The 21,506-nt window shown below is 49.8% G+C and overlaps 1 protein-coding gene across 36 annotated transcripts in view; it reads right to left on the bottom strand.

Moving 5' to 3' along the window:
* The window catches only part of CACNA1C (calcium voltage-gated channel subunit alpha1 C), a 742,107-nt gene that overhangs the window by 144,951 nt on the left and 575,650 nt on the right, over positions 1–21,506 (bottom strand). For all 36 annotated transcript variants that reach the window (XM_045366394.3, XM_045366391.3, XM_045366401.3 and 33 more), the window contains one exon: positions 6,629–6,719. In XM_045366394.3, coding sequence (XP_045222329.2) covers positions 6,629–6,719 — 91 coding nt within the window. The remainder of the gene's footprint in view (positions 1–6,628; positions 6,720–21,506) is intronic.

Here is a 21,506-nt window from a genome sequence, read left to right as displayed (position 1 = left end):
AGGGAGAGTACCAGGTCCTCAGGGTCTGCCTAGAAAGTTCTATGAGGTCAGGTTAGGAAGAGCTGTATCTTCAGAAAAGCTGCAGAGGAAGAAAAGGCCTCTCCTGATGACAAGAGGACCCCAATAGCAGAAAAATCACAGGCAAGAACAGGTCAGCACTGACCTCACAGCTGTCTGCCAGAGCCCAGCTAGAGTGGGGTTATGAAGGGAACACCAGCAAAATGAGCCAGCCAGAAATGGAGGGGCCACAACAGCCCCCACCCAAGAGCTACAGAGGGGGCCTAAGGAGCCAGCCCCAGATTCAGAGGAGAAACCCAGGATGCTGACAGTCACGTGCAGTCCTGAAGACCTGGGGACTTCTGGGCAGAAGCTCAGGGTGGGCGTGAGGGTGGCTGCCTGGAAGGGTCATTGAACAGGGAGGGGGTTCCATGGAAAGGCGGAACCTTCAAGGAAGTCCTGAGCCTCCCTAGTTCACGTAGGGAAGAGTGCACGGGAGGCAGGAGGCTGGGAGAAGAGGGCAGGCGGGAGAGACTGAAAGAGAAGTGTGGAGGAGAGAAGGCTGAGCCAAAGAGACAGAAACAGAGTGAGAGAATGTAAGCAGTTGAGGTAATTAGAAGGCACCTGTCAGCTTGGCTTTGGTGCTAGGAGAAGGGCGTGAACGCTGGGGATAGTGCAGGTGGTGACAACGTTCAGATGGACAAGCAGAAGGACAGAACGCAAGTTAGAGATGAAGAAGGCAACGGAGACAGTGGTGGAGCAACAAGGAGAGGCATGGGGAAGAAACACGAGAAGGGAGTCTGGGAGGCAACTGCCGCAGGCCTGCCACGTCCCAGCCCGGCACACAGCGAGCTGTGTCGCAGAGCAAGAACATGCCAGCCCCTCTCGTTATTTCTTATTAAAAAAAATTAAGCCAGAAGATGTGACAGGTGGCAAAGCCATCGTGCATGAGATAATTATATCTCTGGGGCACTGCGAATCAGAGCCAAGTGCCTTTACTGCTCCGAACCGTTAGCTAATAACCTCATCCCACCCCCACAGACTGCCTGTGAGGGCTGGAGGGTTTAATCACACGTTAACAGTGTGTGGGAGGGGGACTAGGAGCCCAGGGCAACACTGTTATATACAGCCACAGTTTAACCAGCAAATGAATGTTTCCCAGCTGCTAACTGGGTGCTGGGGAACCCAGGTGCTCTCTTCTCCAGTGGGCCCATGCTGAGCCCTAGACCTTCAGCGTCTTCCCAGGCTGCTTTTGGGTGGTTGTCTCTCCTTGCTGTTACCCATAAGCCCAAGTGGGTGACCACGGCCTTCAGCTTTGTCACTCCGACTCCAAGCCTAGCCTGGCCCCAGGCCTTCTTTCAGAAACACCTCAGTAGTCCTGCCTGGGGTGCCCCCTGATGACGACCACCGGTCCTTTGCCATGACGTGTTCTCTTGCTCGTAGTGCAAGCCGGTCACAAGTGCAAGTGGGCTCTGAAAAGCTCCTCTCTGGGGAAACCTAACCCTGAGTGTTCGTCTCCAAGGGAAATGACCCTGGGAAGCAGGACTGGCGCTGGGAGTGCTGGAAAAGGAGGTCCTGCTTCAAGTATGGTTGTGGACTGCAGGTCCTTCTGTGGCATCCGGGCACATTCTGAGCAAGAAATGGACAGAGCCTTCTTGTCTGCTTTGTGACGGGTCCGGATGGATAAGCCTGGGCACCACACTTAAAGACTGATTTTGTTGCTATTGTTGCTATTCTCTGGGATTGTGAGCACAATTTTAGGTTCGCGGGGACCAAACCCTCATCCCCTTTTAAAGGCTGGCACTTTTGACAAGCAACCGCCGAATGGCTAAGTTCCATGTCGGGCAGGCTCCTCTCCTGGAGAAGGGGAGGACACTGCTCAGTGGCGTTTGTCTGGAGACCGAGGAAAACTCCATGCCCGTGGGGAGCTGAGGTGAGAACTCCGTGACATCTGAACTCCTTGGTTCTTCCTGCTCCCTTTGCACACCTTGGAGTTAATGCTAGGACCTCTTTGCCTCCTGGGAGGTGGCCCAGGGTTCTGGGCTGGAAAGGTGCTCCTGCAGTGAGAGGACGCAAGCCAGGAGCCTGGGTGCCTTGGTTGCCATGGTGCTGGTCCACATCCTAGGCCGGTTCACTGTGGCCAGTGCCTCCCTGCTACTGATCTTCACAATCTCCAAAGAACTCTGAGAACAGCTGGGGGCTCTGGCTTCTCTATGCACAGTGCACTCAGAAGGCTTCCTGCCTTTCTCCACCATCGTTGTTCCAATGAGGCACCATTCCTACCTCAGGTTGAGCAGATTCTTGAAGAAGAGTGAGGAGGGAGAGAAGGCTGGTAAGGAACACGAGACCATCAGAACAGTTCCAGTGGGTGGGAACTGAAGTTCATGCAACGCCAGATACTTTCTCTACCCAGGACTCTAAGACAAACCTTCGGAGAGACCATGATTTTCCTTTGTGCTTTTCAGGTTCAGAATTAGAGACAAGCCCCAAACTCTTTTTTTCCCCTAGTTACTCAGTTTGCATTTGTCATTATCTGAGAAATATTTGAACTTCTTGAGAGCTATTTATATTTTCAGCCTCTCCCCTCTTCTTAGAGGAACGAGTACCATATGTTTACTACCTGCTGTGTAAAATAGTATTTCCCTGAATTGTCCCAAATTTGCCTTTAACGTAAGTCAGATGGCACTGCAGTCATCATCCACATTGACAATGCATCTGACTCAGCATCCTTAACTCTGGGACTTCCTCTCCAGCACAGCTCTTATTATTGGGAGGGTCACATCCTGCCCTTGCCACGGCATAGGATTCCTTCCACTCCTGGGTCCTGAGCTCAGATGCTCCATGGCTCTGGCCAGAGCCTCCCTTTCTATGATCCCTCCTGCTCTTTCAGAGGACCCAACCTTTGTCCTCACTGGATCCTCCCCATCACTCACACCCTTTAACACCAGGCTTGACTACAGTCATGACAACGTTGCCCTCAATACCACAGAGACTCCACACCGCCTGGGCCTTCTGCTGTGCCTGCATGGCTAAGCCCCACCCTGGGTCACCCCGCTGTCTCTTTTTAGTGCTCTCAGGCTGCAGAGTCTGCCAAAAATATGGCTGACTGCACATTTATGATATCAGTCTCCACCGCGGCATCAGTGCTGCCCAGGAACCTTTGGGCAACCTCTCGATGACTCACTGGTTTCAGTCTCCGTACTGTCCTTCAAGTTCCTGTGGCCCCTGACCCTTGCTTTGGGAGATGAGATGGCTGAGCTCATTCGGAGTGACTCCTATCACTGACCCCTTCATCAGAGCCTGTTTCTGATTCTATCTTCTTTACAGAACTGTAGGCCTTGAGAGCTGGAAGGGACCCTTAGATACCATGTGGACCTACAGTTTGCAGTTTCTCCAGGTGTAGAATGCTTTCTTCACATGAAATCTTGCACCGCTGCAGGTGGTTTCCGCCCCCTGCCCCAGCCTCTGCTGAGACGTCAGTCCGACCCTTCTTTTTCCCAGAGGATGAGGCTGAGGCCCAGGGCAGAGCGCTTTGGCCAAGATCCCAGGGCTAGCTGGAGGTTGATGGGCACTAGACTCTGGGACTCCTCTTCTTTCATTTTCCAATTAGTCCCAGGCGCACAGAAACTCCTCTTTCCTGAGCAAGTTCAGTGCCTCAAACTGTCTTTGCTGTCGCCCTTTTCCTCTTCAGAAGCAATGCCTTCCTGTAAGCACCTGCTTCCCCTCCAGCTGGTTTCGCCTCTTCCTGCTCTGTGACTTCTTCCTTGCCTTGAAGCTTGCCCTAGCTTTTATTACAACGAAGGCCAGCACTTCCCACACTCATGCTACTCCTCTTCACATGCTCCCATCTTCCTCCCTGTCCATGGCCTCACTGCCTGAGTGAGCACCCTGTTCTGGCCCATTTCCACCCCTTCTCCCTCACTGAGACCGACTCCCAAGACCAGAGCCCTGCAACCCTTAGGGGGTAGCACACCAGAACACACACACAGCACAGCCCCTCTTTCCCTCTGCAGCCCGAGCTGCCGCCACGCTACCTCGCACCTGCGCCAGGCTCTTTCGGCTTCTCATTTCTCCCTGCTCTTTTCCTGACATCGCAGTGATCCTTCAGGAGCTCCAAACTAACCAAATCAACCTCCCGCTCAGCTCTGTTTGGAACGCCCTTCAGCGACTTCTCACACTCTTCTGATGCAGACCCAAATGGTTAAGGGTCTGCCAGGCCCTCAATAACTCATGTCCATCCTTCTGTTCTCAGCTGGAATTTTAATTCTGCAAAGAAGGCTTTCCTAACCTGCCAGTCCAAACCAGAAACCTTTGTTATCAGCCCGACCTTACACTTACTTTTCCTTCTCAACACTTACCCCAATTTAGAGTTGCCTATTTATTTGCACAGCGTCTCTCCCACACTAGACCGTGAGCTCCAGTATGATGGCGTCAATTTCCTCCCCTGTTGTGTGTCACCACCACCTAGCCTAGCACCCAGCTGGGCAGACTGTGGAACGAATGCACAGATCAACAGCTCTGTCCTGAAATTCCTCCCCCCGCACTTCCAGGCTGGCGCTGCTGCCTGTTCTCCTAACGTTCCTTTGTCTGTTTTGCTTGCTTGGTCTTCTTCTGTGTGTCCATTTCCCAAGATTCAGCCCTTGGTCTTCTGTTTTCCACTTCGCTCTGAACAACCCCGTCCTATCACCTCGTTGGTGGTTTTCATCCCGGCAACCTCAAACATGTGTGGCCACCCCTGTCCAGAGCTGAGCCTCGGACCTCCGTATCTCGTGGTCTCCGTGATACCTGCAGGTCACTCCAACTGGGGTCCTGCTTCAGATTTCACTTCCGCCTCATTATCCTCTTCCCTAACTGTGATGGCTCCTTCCTCTTCATTACCTCCACCTGCCTGCCCCTGCTGCCATGAAATACCATGCTGTAGTTCTTTCCTCCCTTCCCCCAACAGGAACCATCTCCATCCAGGCCTTCTTACTACATAGCAGTCCTCGTCGTGACCTCATCTTATTACATAAGACTTTTAACCCTTAGCTTTAAAGATCCTGGTCACTCACTGTCCCCTCAGACCATCACACTCAGTCTCAGTTCCCGTGCTACTTCTCCCACCAGGAATGCTGGCAGAGTCTTGGCCCATCATTGTCTGGGGCAGGGTGGGAGGTCAGGAGATGGGGAAAGACCACATTTTATTAGGGGCGTATTATAATTCTGGCATGTGACTCAGCATTTTGTATGCACAGAGTACGAATGTGGCTAAACATGGGGATAACAGGGACCATTTCTGCAACGCTCTCCAGGCTGCAGAGCACGTGCTCTGAGCAAACGACAGATCCACTGGAGACTGCCAGCCTCCATCCGCAGGGGAGTATCATGTTTCCTTCCTAACAGAGCCTCAGGCTCTCCTGAAATGTACTGTCCGGTGACTTCCTGGTGCCAGCTCCCTGGTGGCTCCTGGTATGTGACTCAGGCCTGCTCAACAGCCAGAGTTGCAGGGCCTTTGATCATCTCTCTAAGCCTCGTCTTGGTGGCAAGACGACAGAAAGGCCTAGAGCTGACGGACTTTGAAGGCTTCCTACGGGCCTTTCCTTGAGTTGCTGTTTGGGACCTACTGCCAGAAACTCAAGTACTTGTTTTGTACGATTCCAAAAGAAGAGGTTTGCACTGCTGCTTAAACATGTAATTAGCATCGTATGTTAACAACATTTTGACAAGAATTGCTTCCCGACAATGCTGAGAAATCTGCAGTGCAGACGCCCTGGTGCCGCTGTCAGAGTGAGTGATACTGAAGCCCGATGCTCCCTGGAGACAGCGGCTGTGAGGGCTGCTCTGGCCTCATCCTCATTCTCCTTCCCCCACATGGGCTCAAGGCCGGCATTGCTGGTTTAGACTCTTTCACAGCTCAGCGTTGTGAAAGGGCTGTGCTCGCCCAGGCTCTCCGTCATTCCACAGACGAGGAGGGAGGGGGGATGCTGCCTCCCAGATGGAGCGATTCAGAAATGCACTGTATCCGGGACTGGGCTGACTCAGAGCCTCTGTTTGCAGTTCTTCCAGCGGCCAGGGTGAGTTTACAGTCGTGACGCCCCAAGGCAACAGAACAGCAGGCTCCACTGCACTTCTGCTCCCCTTACTGGCAGGATGACAGAGCTTCAGGTAAGGACCCACATGCCGGTCATCTCCCAGCGCATCTTCTCACCTGTCTGCTTCCCTCCCAGGTCACGTTTATCAGAATGGAAGGGGTGGCCGGCAGGACTCAGGACCCTAACCTCGTCATCTCTTTGAAGAGGGGTGAAAGGGACTGGAGTGAAAGAAACAGACTTCGGGGCCGCCCCCTACACACACCCCCTCTATATTTCTCAGATGTGAAGAAAAGTAGCTCAAAACCCAAGAGTCAGTGCCCCCGAAGAAGTGCTGAATTGAAGACGAGCCTTGATTTTAAGACTCACCCCCAGCCAGGGCCATCCTCACCCCAGAGCCCTCTGCTCCCCATCTTGGTTCCCACCTGAGGTTTGTTTCTTGCCACCGGCTCTAATCTCTGCCTTTCCCAGTGATGAGCCAGCCCATTGTGATTTCCAGATGCAGCTTTTCCACCCGTGCTCCGGAAAAAGCCCCAGCCCCTGGGCTCGCCGTGCCTACTCACGCCAGCCTGGCCCCGCAGTTTTCTCCCTCGATGTCACCTCCAGCCACGTTTTCGGTGTTGACGGACTCGGTCTCACTGGTGGGCATGCTCACTGCAAGAGTCAAAGGGAAGCAGAGCAAGGCATTGAGGGTGGGGAGAGAAGGGAACAGAAGAGCATTAGTTTGCAACACGCTCACCGCAAGACCCAGTGCGGGTTGACAGAAAGAGAGCCTGTGTGCACTGGCTGGCTAATCCGCACGGATCCCCTTGACTGACACGCCTGCTGCTTGTCCAGGGCAGGTTCTGCTGCCAAGAGCACTGTAAACTAATGGAAGTATGGGAGGACATCTGGTAATAAGAGCATTTTACCTTACAGGATACATCCTGAAAAAACTGACCACTGAATCTCTCCTCTCCACTCTGTGGACTGGAAGAAGCTGCAGAGCCTTTTCCATTTGCAACTACCACTTGCCATAGAAAGAGGAGCTTTCGTGAAAATATATCATTTTCCTTACTTCATCCCACCCACCATCTCTAAGGGGCTTCATCTCCAAGAACAGGGACCAGCCTGTTTGTAGAAAGGGCGTGCTTGCTGCTGGGTGGACGGAGGCCTCCCCTTTCCGGCAGTCGGTTACTCCCAGGAGCACGACTGAGACAGAGGGCTTGAGGGAAACGGCCATTCCCAGAGCCGCGCACTGAGACTCAAACTAGCCCTGGAGACATCAGGAGTGAGGAGTGGAAGTGTGCAGTCCACACGATTATGTTTAATTGTGGTCAGAAGACAGCCTGTACGGATACTATTTCCCCTTTCAGCCACCCTGACATTCCCATGTCAACAGGTTGACTTGGATATAAGCTGTTTAATTCAACTTGTCCACCCTCCTCCCAAGGCAGCTGTGGGCTGAATTTCCAGAACGATGGGAGTTTTCTAGCTTAGAACCCAGTTTGGTGGCCTGAAAGAAGTCATTATTATTATTATTATTATTATTTTTTTCTTCTAAATAAAAGTTTAACTCAAATAATTTTTCTTCACCTTCCATCACTCTCTTACTATGACACAATGCGTTCCTTAGTTCTGTAACCCTTATCCTTTAGAGTGGCCATCGTATGCTTGGTCCTGGTTCTGCCGTTCCTCCAGAATAGAACCCCTCATCTGCTGAGAAAGCCACCAGCCCTCAGCAGACACAGAATCTGCTGTTAGTGAGAGAGCGGCCTCCGGTGACAAGTCCCCGTGAGGCTGCCAGCGCCCAAGAAACACTTCTACTGGTCGTATGGATAATGTTGACGGATGTGGATTTTTCCCGGTGTCCTTTCCTTCGGATTAAGACAAGGCAGGTTGGTGGGAAGAGAATCATTTCAAGCACATGGAAGATACAAACAAAGTCCACGACTTACCGTATGTTTGACTGTTGTGTATGAGAGACCTCTCTGACCTTTTTAATAAAATTGAATTTAAAAAAATCCGGATGTCATTTCATAGAACTGTAGAGCTGGGTGAGGCTTTAGAAACTTTCTGGCTCTAACTCGTCCTCCTCACTCTGCAGGAGAGGAAAGCGAGGCCAGAGAAGGGATGTGATGCCCGCAGTTACGCGGTGTGTTCGAGGAGGCCTGGGACCAGGGCACAAGTGTCACACCCCCTGCACCATGTTCATCCTGAGTGCCCCAGTCTCAACAGCCTCTGCACTCTACACCCTTGGCAAAGACAAGCTTCTTATAGCCTACTAGGCTCTGGGAGCACCACAGGAAGGCAGTGAGTAGCCAAACAGGGGCACTGAATTCCATAGCATTACACTCACTTTATAGTCTGAAGTCTGGAGGGGCTGGTGAGACCAGCCCTTAGGGATAGTTTCAGGCCTGGGAGCTGGGAAAATGGACCTTCAGAGCTTGCCAAGGGCCCTGCTCAAACCACACTAAGGGAGCCATAAAATGGAAGCACTCTCAGTCTTCCAATCCGTCTATCTCCAGCCATCTCGGCCCTAAGATTTTTTAATTTTAATTTTTTATTTTTTAGCTCTCCACCCTCTGGACATCCTTGCTTGAAAGGCCAGGCCATGTAGAAAAAGTTCTATGACTTTGTGACACTTGGTTCCCAGAGCCTTACGTGTGAGTACAGTGCTGTGGAGGTGGCGGTGCTAGGCTTGGAAAGACAAATGAACTTGGAGGGGCAGGCCTGGGCGCTAGAAATAAGGACAGCACCTTCTAAATTGAGGCACTGCCTGTACTGGTTCCAACCGCGCATTCACAGTGTCCTTACTCCAGGCCAGCACTGCCCAAAGGAAGAGCTCCTGGAGGAACGGCTCTGCCAGTTGTCACACCCACTGACTTTATACATATGAAGCAATGACAAGGCAGTGGCGTTGAGGGGGACAGGTTGCCATCCCTTCACAAACACACGGACACACACACAACATATATACGTACACATATATGCACACACACAGAACTACTGCGGCACAAGCCATCACGAGAAACACCCTCCCGTTCTGTCTGGTATGCACCCATACACATTTACACACACACAGCACAGGGCGACATTACCATGGGTTTCTGTGGAATGACTAAACCAAGCAAACTTCCCTTTCTTCTGATCAAGCATGCCCGCCGGAGTGCCTCCTTTCACAGACAAGATGGTCAGTGTCAAGAACCAGGAACAAGACATCAACAGAGCACACGCAGTCAGCCACGGGCAAAAGAAAGAAACAAGGAACTCAGCTTTCACATAGAACATCCATTTTTATCACAGAAAATAAACAAAAAAAATTCAAAGCAATAAATCAAAACATATAGGAAAACAACAAAATAGAACCAAACCCCCAACTCACATGAATTAACATCACAAAACAAATGATGACCCTGGAGAGAAGGAATTACTCCAGGAGAGAGAGGCTATCTGGCATATCTAATGAAAGACTTTGAGAGGGCTTCCTAGGAGGGGGCTGGCACTCATCCCTGCTGCTTCCTTAGGGAGCTGTTGCCCTTTGCAGGCTCAAGTGGGGTCACTGCTAAAGTCTAGCCGTAGCCCTGGTATCCTCTTCATCCCTACCCAATAGCCAGGTGACTTGTCTCCTCCCTCACATGGGACCACACTGCAAAACTTTCACCTGTAGTGGATTCAAAGGTTTCCTTGCTATTTGCACCTGGATAGAGTCACTCGCAGGTGGAAAAACAACCCATTGACCTGCTTGCTCCTTTGTTCAGTTCAAAATTCCATTCTTTTTATTTATTTATTTATTTTTTTGAGACAGAGTCTCGCTCTGTCGCCCAGGCTGGAGTGCAGTGGCACAATCTTGGCTCACTGCAAGCTCCACCTCCCGGGTTCACACCATTCTCCTGCCTCAGCCTCCCAAGTAGCTGGGACTACAGGCGCCCGCCACCATGCCTGGCTACTTTTTTGTATTTTTAGTAGAGACGGGCTTTCGCTGTGTTAGCCAGGATGGTCTCGATCTCCTGACCGCGTGATCTGCCCGCCTCGGCCTCCCAAAGTGCTGGGATTACAGGTGTGAACCACCGCGCCCAGCCAATAATTCAATTCTATTCAGCAAAGACCCATCAAAGTCCTAGGGCTCATACCCAAAACATATATGTGTCTGCTTTTAATTAAATGGGCCAATAAGTTGTTAAATTGCCTGTCAATGGGTGGTCATTTGAGGAAGTTTGTAAATAAGGGAGAAGAATTCTGTGAGTTCTGCTGGGTCTGGGCTACAGCTGAAGAGGAGAGTGCTCCAGAAGAGTGTGAAGACACTAGCCACTGCACAGGAGGGTGTGAAGACTCCAGCCACTGCACAGGAGAGCATGAAGACACCAGCCACTGCATGGAAGAGTGTGAAGACACCAGCCACTGCATGGGAGAGCATGAAGACACCAGTCACTGCATGGGAGAGTGTGAAGACACCAGCCACTGCACGGGAGAGTGTGAAGACCCCAGCTACTGCACGGGAGAGTGTGAAGACCCTAGCTACTGCATGGAAGAGTGTGAAGACACCAGCCACTGCATGGGAGAGTGTGAAGACACCATCCACTGCACGGGAGAGTGTGAAGACCCTAGCTACTGCATGGAAGAGTGTGAAGACACCAGCCACTGCATGGGAGAGTGTGAAGACCCTAGCTACTGCATGGAAGAGTGTGAAGACACCAGCCACTGCATGGGAGAGTGTGAAGACCCCAGCTACTGCACGGAAGAGTGTGAAGACACCAGTCACTGCACGGGAGAGTGTGAAGACCCCGGCTACTGAACGGGAGAGTGTGAAGACCCCAGCTACTGCATGGAAGAATGTGAAGACACCAGCCACTGCTTAGGAGAGTGTGAAGACCCTAGCTACTGCATGGAAGAGTGTGAAGACACCAGTCACTGCATGGGAGAGCATGAAGACATCAGCCACTGCACGGGAGCATGTGAAGACTCCAGCCACTGCACGGGAGAGTGTGAAGACACCAGCCACTGCACGGAAGAGTGTGAAGACACCAGCTACTACATGGAAGAGTGTGAAGACACCAGCTACTGCATGGAAGAGTGTGAAGACACCAGCCACTGCATGGGAGAGTGTGAAGACACCAGTCACTGCATGGGAGAGCATGAAGACACCAGCCACTACATGGAAGAGTGTGAAGACACCAGCCACTGCATAGCAGAGTGTGAAGACTCCAGCTACTGCATGGAAGAGTGTGAAGACACCAGCCACTGCATAGGAGAGTGTGAAGACTCCAGCTACTACATGGAAGAGTGTGAAGACACTAGCCATTGCAGTGGAGAGCATGAAGACACTAATCACTGCATGCGGAAGGGGATGTTCTGTATGGACTTGGAGTTCTGGATGTCAAGTGCTTTAGCTAATTGCTCAGATAAAGTTTTCCCATTTCATCTGAAAGAACTGGCATGAGCTGTGCCTCTGCAAGGTCACTATGCAGGGTGCAAAAGGAATTGTGGTTTTTGCATTGTTGGAATTTGCCGTTTGGTATTGAAATATGTTCTTAAATAAATTTGGTTATGTTATACTTCATTTTAATGGGCATTTCTCTTTTTTTTTTGTGAATGATGTATTACTTGCTGTTTATTTCATGTTTATTTTAGACTATGGAAATGATGTTAGACAAAGAGCAAATTCGAGTGATTTGGGTCATAAAGCAGTGGAGACAACTTGCAACATCAACAGCTCATTTGGCCCAGGAACTGCTAATGAACATCCACCACAGTGGTGGTTCAAAAAGTTTTGTAAAGACGAGGAGCATAATGAAGAAGATGAGGAGCATAATGGCAGGCCATGGGAAGTTGATGACGACCAATGGAGAGCCATCATCGAAGCTGATCCTCTTACAACTACACGAGAAGTTGCTGAATAACTCAATGTCAACCATTCTATGGTTGTTTGGCATTTGAAGCTTACTGAAAGGTGAAAAAGCTCGATAAGTAGGTGCCTCATGAGCTGAGCAAAAACAAAACAAAACAAAAAACAAACAAACAAAAAAACACATTGTTTTGAAATGTCATCTTCTCTTATTCTACTCAACAACAACGAACTATTTCTTGATCAAATTGTGATGTGTGAGGAAAAGTCGATTTTATATGACAACCAGCAATGACCAGCTCAGTGGCTGGAGGGAGAAGAAGCTCCAAAGCACTTCCCAAAGCCAAACTTACACCAAAAAAAAGTCATGATCACTGTTTAGTGGTCTGCTGTTAGTGTGATTCACCACAGCTTTCTGAATCCCAGCGAAACCATTACATCTAAGAAGCATTCTCAGCAAATCAATGAGATGCATCAAAAACTGCAATGCCTGCAGCTGGCATTGGCCAACAGAAAGGGCCCAATTCTTTTCCACAACAATGCAGGACCGCGTGTCGCACAACCAATGCTTTAAAAGTTGAACCAATTGGGCTACAAAGTTTTGCCTCATCTGCCATATTCACCTGACCTCTTGCCATCCAACCACCACTTCTTCAAGCATCTCGACTTTTTGCAGGGAAAATGCGTTCCAAGAGTTTGTTGAATCTGGAAGCATGGATTTTTACGTAATAGGAATACAAATCTCATCTCTTGTTGGCAAAAATGTGTTGATTGTAATGGTTCCTATTTTGATTAATAAAGATGTGTTTGAGCCTAGTTATAATGATTTAAAATTCACAATCTGAAATCACAATTTCTTTTGCACCAACCTAATATTAATGAGTGGCAGCGAATGCAGGCGGGAAGTCGGTCACCACTCACAGAAGGAAGCATGTGCCCGGCTGAACTCATGGGCGGCCCCATCACTTCCGGGAAAGGCATGAGGGGAGGGGCAACCCAAGTCTTAGGTTTTTCTATATTTCATCCTCTTCTCCTAGAACGCAGATTATACTCAATGGACTTCCTTGGATGTTGCCTGGTAAGGAGAATTTTGGAGACTGGCTAGTGATAGAAAAGGGCCATACCTATTTTTAACCTGAAGGGCTGTGTCTCACACACTCGTCTTTAAGGTACAAAGTGTGGAATGCACAGAAACTTCATAACTGGCAGGGTTTTTTTTTTTTTCACTTCTCAGAAATCCCACATGCAAAAAGCACTGAGAGTTAGGAGCTGAAATGAGCCACTTGGTTCAAGTTTCCCTTCTAGGGAAAGGCATGTCTCAAACAGTCACTAACATGGGACTCTCATAATGAATGGTCTTTTATCTGGAGATGTAGGGGGTAGATGTAGGCTGCCAGTCTCCAAGTTTCTATCTGTGTGGTGGCTGTCTGAGGGGATGAGAGCCCCACTTAGTGGTGGAGAGTCCAGAACATTGACACCTTCCATGCAGAAGCGTTATTCAGCTTTTGGCTCTGACATCCTAAGTGTCCTATCTTGTCCAATTTCAGAAGCGACTGTATGATCACTTTATAAACCTGAATTTGACCAGGGTTGGTCTTTCATGGGGACCAAGTTGGCAGTCACCTGTATGGAAAAATGATCTGAAGAGCAACTAAATCATCTCCCTGGATGGTTCACGGAAGTCTCAGATCTTTCTTTTGGGGCATGGCATGTATCTAAAGTTCCTTTCTGAAATAAAAATATCTCACCTGGAAGAAGCACTATATGAACACATTAGTGCCTATTAATTTGTGATAGTTTATCCCACAAGCACCTGCAGGAATAAAATGGTGAAATGGTGTTTGTGTTCCTATTATCAAGGGATTACATAGTGGTATCAAAGCTGATTCCTCAAGGAAAACTTCTAGGAAGCTGAATGTCCAAATTGTTGAAAGTTTAGAATCATGAATGCTGGATACTTATTCAATGGATGAGATGGAAAGCCTGACCCCTCCCTCGGCCATTCAAATGAGGAGTTGGTTGGAAACTAAGGGGCACCTTTTCTCTAAAGACAACTTACTCCAATGTCCTTAGAAGTGAAGCTTGATTGTCTGCTCATCTGCAGGCAATGTCATACTAGTACATCCTTTATAAGGCACAATATGCTTTATCGAATGGATCTGGGAAGGAGAATGCTGGGGAAGAAAGCTAGACAGGAAGCTTGTTTTCCAATTTTCTAACTTCCCTCTTACCAAGTGCTGTGGACCAAATGTGTTTCTCTGGGCTCTCCAGTCCCTTGCTTCTGCTGAGAAGACTCCACAAGAAAATGAGATTTCTTTGAAAGTGTAAGAAACATCTGCCAGCAGGAGTGGCTGGCCTCTCAGGAGATTTGCTAAGAAAATGCCCAGTCTGTATTCTGGAACTTGGCTGGTAGCTCAAGATGGCTAACATCATTGCATTTTTCGTAATATTATCAACCGCTACAGCAAGTTGTATGGCCAACTTGCCAATAACTGATTACATCCTTTAATTAGTGTCTTCTCCCCCCGACCCCACAAACATATACTCTTGGTGGCCACTCTTGCTTGAACAGTGCTTAGTAGGACTATTTCTATGTCTCAAGAGAGGTGCCCAGTTACTGTCTTATGGCAACCAATGTCTCCCCTGACCTGCTTTGGGAATAGTTGTGTGACTACTGGGGAGATTATAAAAAGTCATTTTCTCCCTGGGATAATCTCTTGAAACCGGAAGCATGCCAGCTGTGCTAGTGGGGGAGGACTAGAGCTAAGCCATTGTGTAGATTGACCTTCCTTGGTGTTTGGGTTTGCAAACCCTCTGAGGGTTTACTCACTGAAATTTGGGAATCCTCCATTAAACACCAGGTGGTGCTTTGAAAGTATGGCTGCAGTGATCAGCGGGCCAGCCTTTCTACAGCTGTGGTCAACAGAGAATGGGCAGGCTTAGAGCACACAAGCCTCACTTTTCCCCATAGGAAGTGAGCTCTCTATAAAATGAATGACTCTCTTGACAGTTCCCTATATTGCTGAAAGCAAGTCTCCACGTAGTGAATCTGCTGCAGGCTATGCCAGTGTGCGAACACTCATGTTCTCCTTAAAAAGAAATTGGATCTCATTTAGCCACCATGAGGCCAGCATGATGTGTCCAAAGATGACCAAAGTCATCCACATGAATAAAAAATGACTCCAGAAGGGGTTTTGGCAAAGGATTGAGAGTCAGAACCACTTTAGTTTTGATAAAAAAGAAAAAAAGGCACTAAGGTGACAGCAAGAAATCCACGAAGGAAACAGCAAAATCTTCTTTGGTGCCCGCTGCTGTAGTCTCATTTCCTTCCTCCCTGCCACATCCTGACTCCCTTCCTTCCCGTCCTGAGACTGGCAGGACAGGGAGGACCATCCTGCTAGAGAGTATCCGGCCTGTTCCTGAGGCCCCCGTCTCAGAGCTTTTTATGTGTCATGACTGAGTGAGTGGCACCAGAGCAAAGCTCCACATGAGAGAACGAGGGATGGATGTGGGGCGAGATGAAACAATCTGCCTAGTTCCGAAACCTTTGGTCACCCAAAATAGCTTTGACTTTGTCCCAGGGATGGAGCTTTGTAATGTCCTGATGTGCCTGTCAGCAGGAGCGGCTGGCCTCTCATGAGATTTGCTAAGAAAAATGCCCCGTCTGTATTCCGGAACTTAGCCGGTAGCTCGTTATCCAAGGCCAGAGAGCTCACCAGCTGCTGTCAATCTTACGCCTCCTCTGGGAGGAAGAGGGTTGATGCCTCAGGCCCAGACATCCCAGGCAGTGGCTAGGGGTATCGGGAGCACTGCTTGCCCCACCCAAACTTCTCCAGGGTGGTGGGATGTCATACAAGGCCAACGGCTGAGTCCAGGTCACCAGTCTGCTGGGATCCAGTGTCCAGGCTTCCAGGCACTCCAGGATGGAAGTGAGGAATCGACTTTGCCATATACTTGGCCAGGTGCCCATCTTACTACATTTTTTTGTATATGAGTGGCATAATTTGTATTTATTTTCTCAACGTACTAATCAGACTTACGGTTAACAAGCAAAAGGATTCCTCATTTCCTACCTCATTGACTCCAATCTGGTATCTAAAACGCCCTGTAATTTGGCTTCATCTTATCTGCTATGAGTTGAGTTATGTCTCCTCGGAAATTCAGATGCTGAAGTCCCAGCCCCCCGTGCCTCTGAGCGTGGCCATATTTGGAGACAGAGTCTTGAAGGAGGTCATTAGATTAACATGAGGTCATGAGGGCAGGCTGAATCCAGTGTGACTGGATCCTTATGAGCAGAACAACAGTGCCCACTGACAGGTACAGAGGGAAGACGATGTGAAGATGCAGAGACAAGACAGCCACCTGCAAGCCAGAGAGAGGCCTGGGGACTGACCCCTTTTCCCTCGCGACCCTCAGGAGGAACCAAGCCTGCCAGGACCTTGATCTCAGACTTCCAGCCTCTAGACTGACAAAATCGGTTCCTGCTGTTCCAGTCCCTGGGTCTGTGATACGCTGGTAGGCAGCCCTGGCCGACTAAGACACCGTCGGCACCCTCTCATGTCCCGAGACTTCCTGCAGAAACTCCGTCCACGCTGGGTTGCCCTCCTCACCACCCTTCAACATGCTGGCTCCCTTCCAACCTCCGGTCTTTCCCATGCACAGGGCCCTACGTCATGCCCTGCCCCTGGAGTGCCTGTCCACCTCCCTGCACGTATTCCAGGGGTCAGCGCACTGCAGCCTGCCCTGTCTTTTTGAGTCCTCCCGGGACTGCTCTGCCCTGTGTGTGTCGTCTACCACCGTTCTCACGCCACAGCAGTGGAGGGGAGTAGTTTCAGTAGAGGCTCTGTGTGGCCTGCAAAGCCTTTGATATTCACTCTCTGGCCCTTTCAAGAAGAAGTTGGCTGACCCCTGATCTATCCAAATTTCATCCCTTCTCAGAGGCCCAGTTCACATCTGTGGCAGCTCCCAGGACCACCCTCCTGCCCACCACGTCTGCTCGTCTGAGCTCTTGCAACACTGGAGTCTGTGAGAATTTTAAGTAAAAAACTGGATCTGTGTTTTGGTTTCACCCTCTCCCTAGAATAACACTTCATATCATCATGGAGTTTTAAGGGGACTCCTAGGTGCTGGGCAGTTGACGTCTATCCTCAGACCCACTCTCCTCCCCTCTCCCCGGGCCTGGTGCTCCAGGAAGCTGAACTTGCTTCCCGCTTGGGCCGGCCAATGGGCAGCACTAGCAGGACGTCTGTGGCTGGAGCCGAGGAGAGAGAGGTGGGGCGTCCACTCCCCAACTCCAGCACACAGGGTGGGTGTAGACTGGCTGCTTCTTGCTGCCCAAGGCCACATGTCTGCGCCATGGCCCTCTCCACATAGCTGCTCTCTGACTCCAAGGATGCCCCTCACTTAGTTCCTCCAGCCTTTACCAGTAACAGATCCACACAGCTGCTACCCTGGGGTCCTTGCTGGCTTCCTTAAACCCTGTCTGCATCTTTACGAAACCCTCCTTAAGTCACCTAGTTTAAGAGTACTTTCTGTTTCCACGGAGACCCTGACCGACATACCCCTACGGCACAGGCAAGGTAGATATTATCCCCACTGACAAAAGAAAGTGTAGTCCCCAGAGGCTGAAGTTAGGTGCCCAAGGGGAGAGCTAGTAAATGGCAGAGAATGACAGGTCTTGAGTCCAGGCCTTTTTCAGCCCCATCAGGCGACGTTGCTGGAGTGCACATTTGCAGGCTGGACTGCTGCTGAGAGCTGGTGGTGCAGGGGCCTGTAGCAGGGTTGCTCCAGCCCCACAGCAGAACAGAACTGAGCGACCCGGTTGTGTTACTTCCCAGGAATGCAGGAACTGTGGCACGGCACGTTTCATCTGATTTAATTTTCTTTTTCGGAAAACAATAACTTGGAAAGTTATTCTTTATGACTCTTCTACGGTTGGATAGATCAAGCACCTGGCCACACGTATTCTCAAGTGGATAGGTGAAGGGACTCTTCATATGTGCCTGCCCAGTTTGGAGCCTTAGGAGTCTCTAATACTGTGAGTCCGGGAAAAACAACAAAGACAGTCCTCGCCTTGCCCTAAGTAGCTCCAAAACTTTGACAGGTCACAGTAAAACTTTGGTCTCTTACGAGGATAAATTGAACCGGAGGGTAAATTGAGGATTTCTTCTAAGGAAAAGAAAGGAAGAGCAAAAGAGAAAAGAAGGTTGTAGAATAAGAGGAAAGAGTGGACGAGAGAAAAAGAGAAGAGAAAAAGAAACGTGGTCCCCAGGCCACAGCAGCCTGCTTGGGTTGAAAGGTCACAGAGAAAGGTGCCATCAGCTTCCAGAACCTTCTCAACAACTCCCTGCCAGCCCAGGCCCAGCTAGGCTTCCTCTGACTAAGCAATTAAAACCTGGTTGATTTTAAGCCATCAGAAAGTAAATATAAAACAGGATTAAATATTAAGAAGCCAAACAAAGTAGCCTTATTAAAAAGGCACAATAGACGCACGCTCTGCCATCATCATAATTATGATCACTGCTATAAACTGGGAGGAGGCATAAATGCCGCCCTTGATCTGCAGCCATAATCCAAAGAAGAAAGCCAGGGTTATTGTGATCTCAGCAGGCCATAAACATCCTGTGCTTCCAAGCAGAAAATCTCTCTGCACCATTATGGCACCACGGAGTCTGTCAGGCTGCCTTGGCTATTGCTGCTGGGTTGGTGGGGAGGCGGACGGGGCAGGGAGGGGGCAGGGGCAGGAAGTTTAGCTGCACCCACCAAACTTTTAAACTTTAGCACACACCCTCTCCCACCCCCACCCCACCTTCACTAGAGATGGCACAGCAGCCTGCGACATGCTCACTATGGGGAAAACAGACTATGTGACTGCACAGGAGGGCGAGACACCCTAAGGGGAAAACACAGCTTGCCTGCAACCATTAGGGATGGGACAGGGATCTTCTGGACATGCAGTGTGGAGGTCTTTCTCTAGAGGACTCCTTTGGAAACCCAGTTCTCACTACTAAAAGGACGTTAGTAGTGTCCTTTTAAGTGCTAAGTGCCATATGCCAGATGGTCACCCATGTGGTATGATTGGAAAGGGATAGAGAATGATTTGCACCCCCAATCCTCCTCCAACCCGGTTCCATGACACCTAATGGCCATTCCTTGATTTTAAGGCCTGGTCCCCCGAGTGTGCAATAGCAACATCCAGCCATTTCTATCTTCTTATTAACAATAACAGCTCAGTTTCTCAGTCATTCATTACATGCCAACTACTCTTCCATGCACTTTACATATATTAACTGATGTAACCCTATGAGGGAGGCATTAGATGTCCGCATTTTTTGGATGAGAAAATTGATGCTTAGAGAATTAAGTCATTTTCTCCAAGCAAGCGCCAATAAGATTCAGGATTTGAACCCGGGTGTATCTGATGCCAAGTCCATCCTCTTAGCTATAATGTCTATTGATGAAATTATAAAGCCTTTTCCTATCTATCATGAGACAGCAAGGGTAAGAGAGCCCTGAGGATGTGCTGGCATCACTAAGTGAAGGAGGAGGGCAGCGGGTGCAGGTGGTGGTCCTGGGGAGAAGGCACTTATTTTATGATCCTGCCCAGGGCCTCCCTGCCGGCTCCCCTGGGCAGAAGGAGGCAGTCAGCAGGCAGCGTGGTTAGGAGCATGGGCTCGGGGGCCAGGGGCCTGAGTTTGGATCCTGGCTCTGCCACTTGAAGCTATGTGACCTCACTCTTCTGTGGCTCAGTTTTCCCAGTGTAAAATGGAGATCTTAATCATAACATCATTGCAGTCAGAAGGGGTCTGTAGGATTGTAGGCCAGCCCTTCATTTGACTTTTTTTTTTTTCTGAAACAGAGTCTCACTCTGTTGCCCAGGCTGGAGTGCAGTGACATGATCTTGGCTCACTGCAGCCTCCAGCTCCCGGTCTCAAGTGATCCTCCTACCACAGCCTTGAGAGTAGCTGGGACCACAGGCATGCACCACCATACATGGCTAATTTTTAAATTTTTTTGTAGAGACAAGGTCTCACTATGTTGCCCAGGTTGGTCTTGAACTCCTGGCCTCAAGCAATCCTCCCGCATAGCCTTCCAAAATGTTGGGATTACAGGCATGAGCTACTGTGCCCCCACCTAGCTCTTCATTGTATAGGTGAGAATGTTAAGGTCCAGAGAAGGTCACCGGCTTGTCCAGAGTTGCATAGGCAGACGGTGGTGGAGTTCTGAACCTCTTTCCACCATCAGTGCTGCCTCCCTTTCTCACTCGCCATTGAGGCACATCACGGAGAGGCCAGGAGCCCACCCTTGGTCAGAAAAGCATCAAGGACGGACACAGGCCCCAGGCTCCCTCTCCTGTACAGAAGTCAGAGTTTTACTATGGATGAGTTTTGACGTTTGCACCCTGTTCTTTGCCGTTCACAAAGCTATGCAGAGCTCACGATTTGCCCTCATTTTTCTCTCGTCTCTTGGGCCCCATCTTTCCTGCTTCACTGCTTTCTGCCACTGATGACCAGGTCAGATTTCCTGCAATGAGGCTCTACAGGGGCCCAGCACTATCCACAGAGGGAGAGCCGTCTTGAGTACGGAGCAAGACTTCCTCAGACAGGTCTCATTTGTGTCTTCCTTTCCAGCAGGCAAATAAATTGCTGCCTTAAATTTCTAGCCTGCCGCCATTGATGACATTTATGTGAAGTGAGTCATTTTAACTCCAACCCCATGGTGTCTCTTCAGCCCCATAATTTCATGAATGAGTTTATGGGCAGCTGTCAGGATATCGATCAGCTTGCCCCGCTATGTGGCACGTCCTTTGCTTTAATTCTTCTCCCAACTCTGCCTGCTGGATGCTTGCAGTTTGTTTTCCTCCTCCTTGCCCTGGTGCAGTCTTTGCTCCATCTGGCTACTTTATGTGTGTGTGTTTTTTTTTTTTTTTTTTTTTAGACAGGGTCTTGCTGTCACCCAGGCTGGAGTGCGTTGGCGTGATCACAGCTCGCAGCAGCCTAAATCTCCTGGGTTCAAGTGATGCTCCTGCCTCAGCCTCCCAAGTAGCTAGGATTACAGGCCCACACAACCACACCTGACTAATTATTTTATTATTATTATTATTTTTTAATAGAGATGGGGTTTCACTACATTGCCCAGACTGGTCTCGAAGTCCTGGGATCAAGTGATCATCCCACCTCGCCCTCCCAAAGTGCTGGGATTATAGGCATGAGCCACCACGCCCCACCTCTGGCTGCTTTTCCTTTTTCTTTTTTTTTTTTTAAGACAGGGTCTCGCTCTGTTGCCCAGGCTGGAGTGCGGTGGCACGCGATCTTGGCTCACTGCAAGCTCCGCCTCCCGGGTTCACGCCATTCTCCTGCCTCAGCCTCCCGAGTAGCTGGGACCACAGGCGCCCGCCACCTCGCCCGGCTAATTGTTTGTATTTTTAGTAGAGACGGGGTTTCACCGTGTTAGCCAGGATGGGCTCGATCTCCTGACCTCGTGACCTGTCCGCCTCGGCCTCCCAAAGTGCTGGGACTACAGGCGCCCGCCACCAAGCCCGGCTAATTGTTTGTATTTTTATTAGAGATGGGGATTCACCGTGTTTGGCAGGATGGTCTTGATCTCCTGACCTTGTG

Source organism: Macaca fascicularis, chromosome 11 (assembly GCF_037993035.2).
Source record: "Macaca fascicularis isolate 582-1 chromosome 11, T2T-MFA8v1.1".
Taxonomy (NCBI): domain Eukaryota; kingdom Metazoa; phylum Chordata; class Mammalia; order Primates; family Cercopithecidae; genus Macaca; species Macaca fascicularis.
The sequence above is the reverse complement of the archived record's forward strand: the minus strand, read 5'-3'. Positions and strand labels throughout refer to the sequence as shown.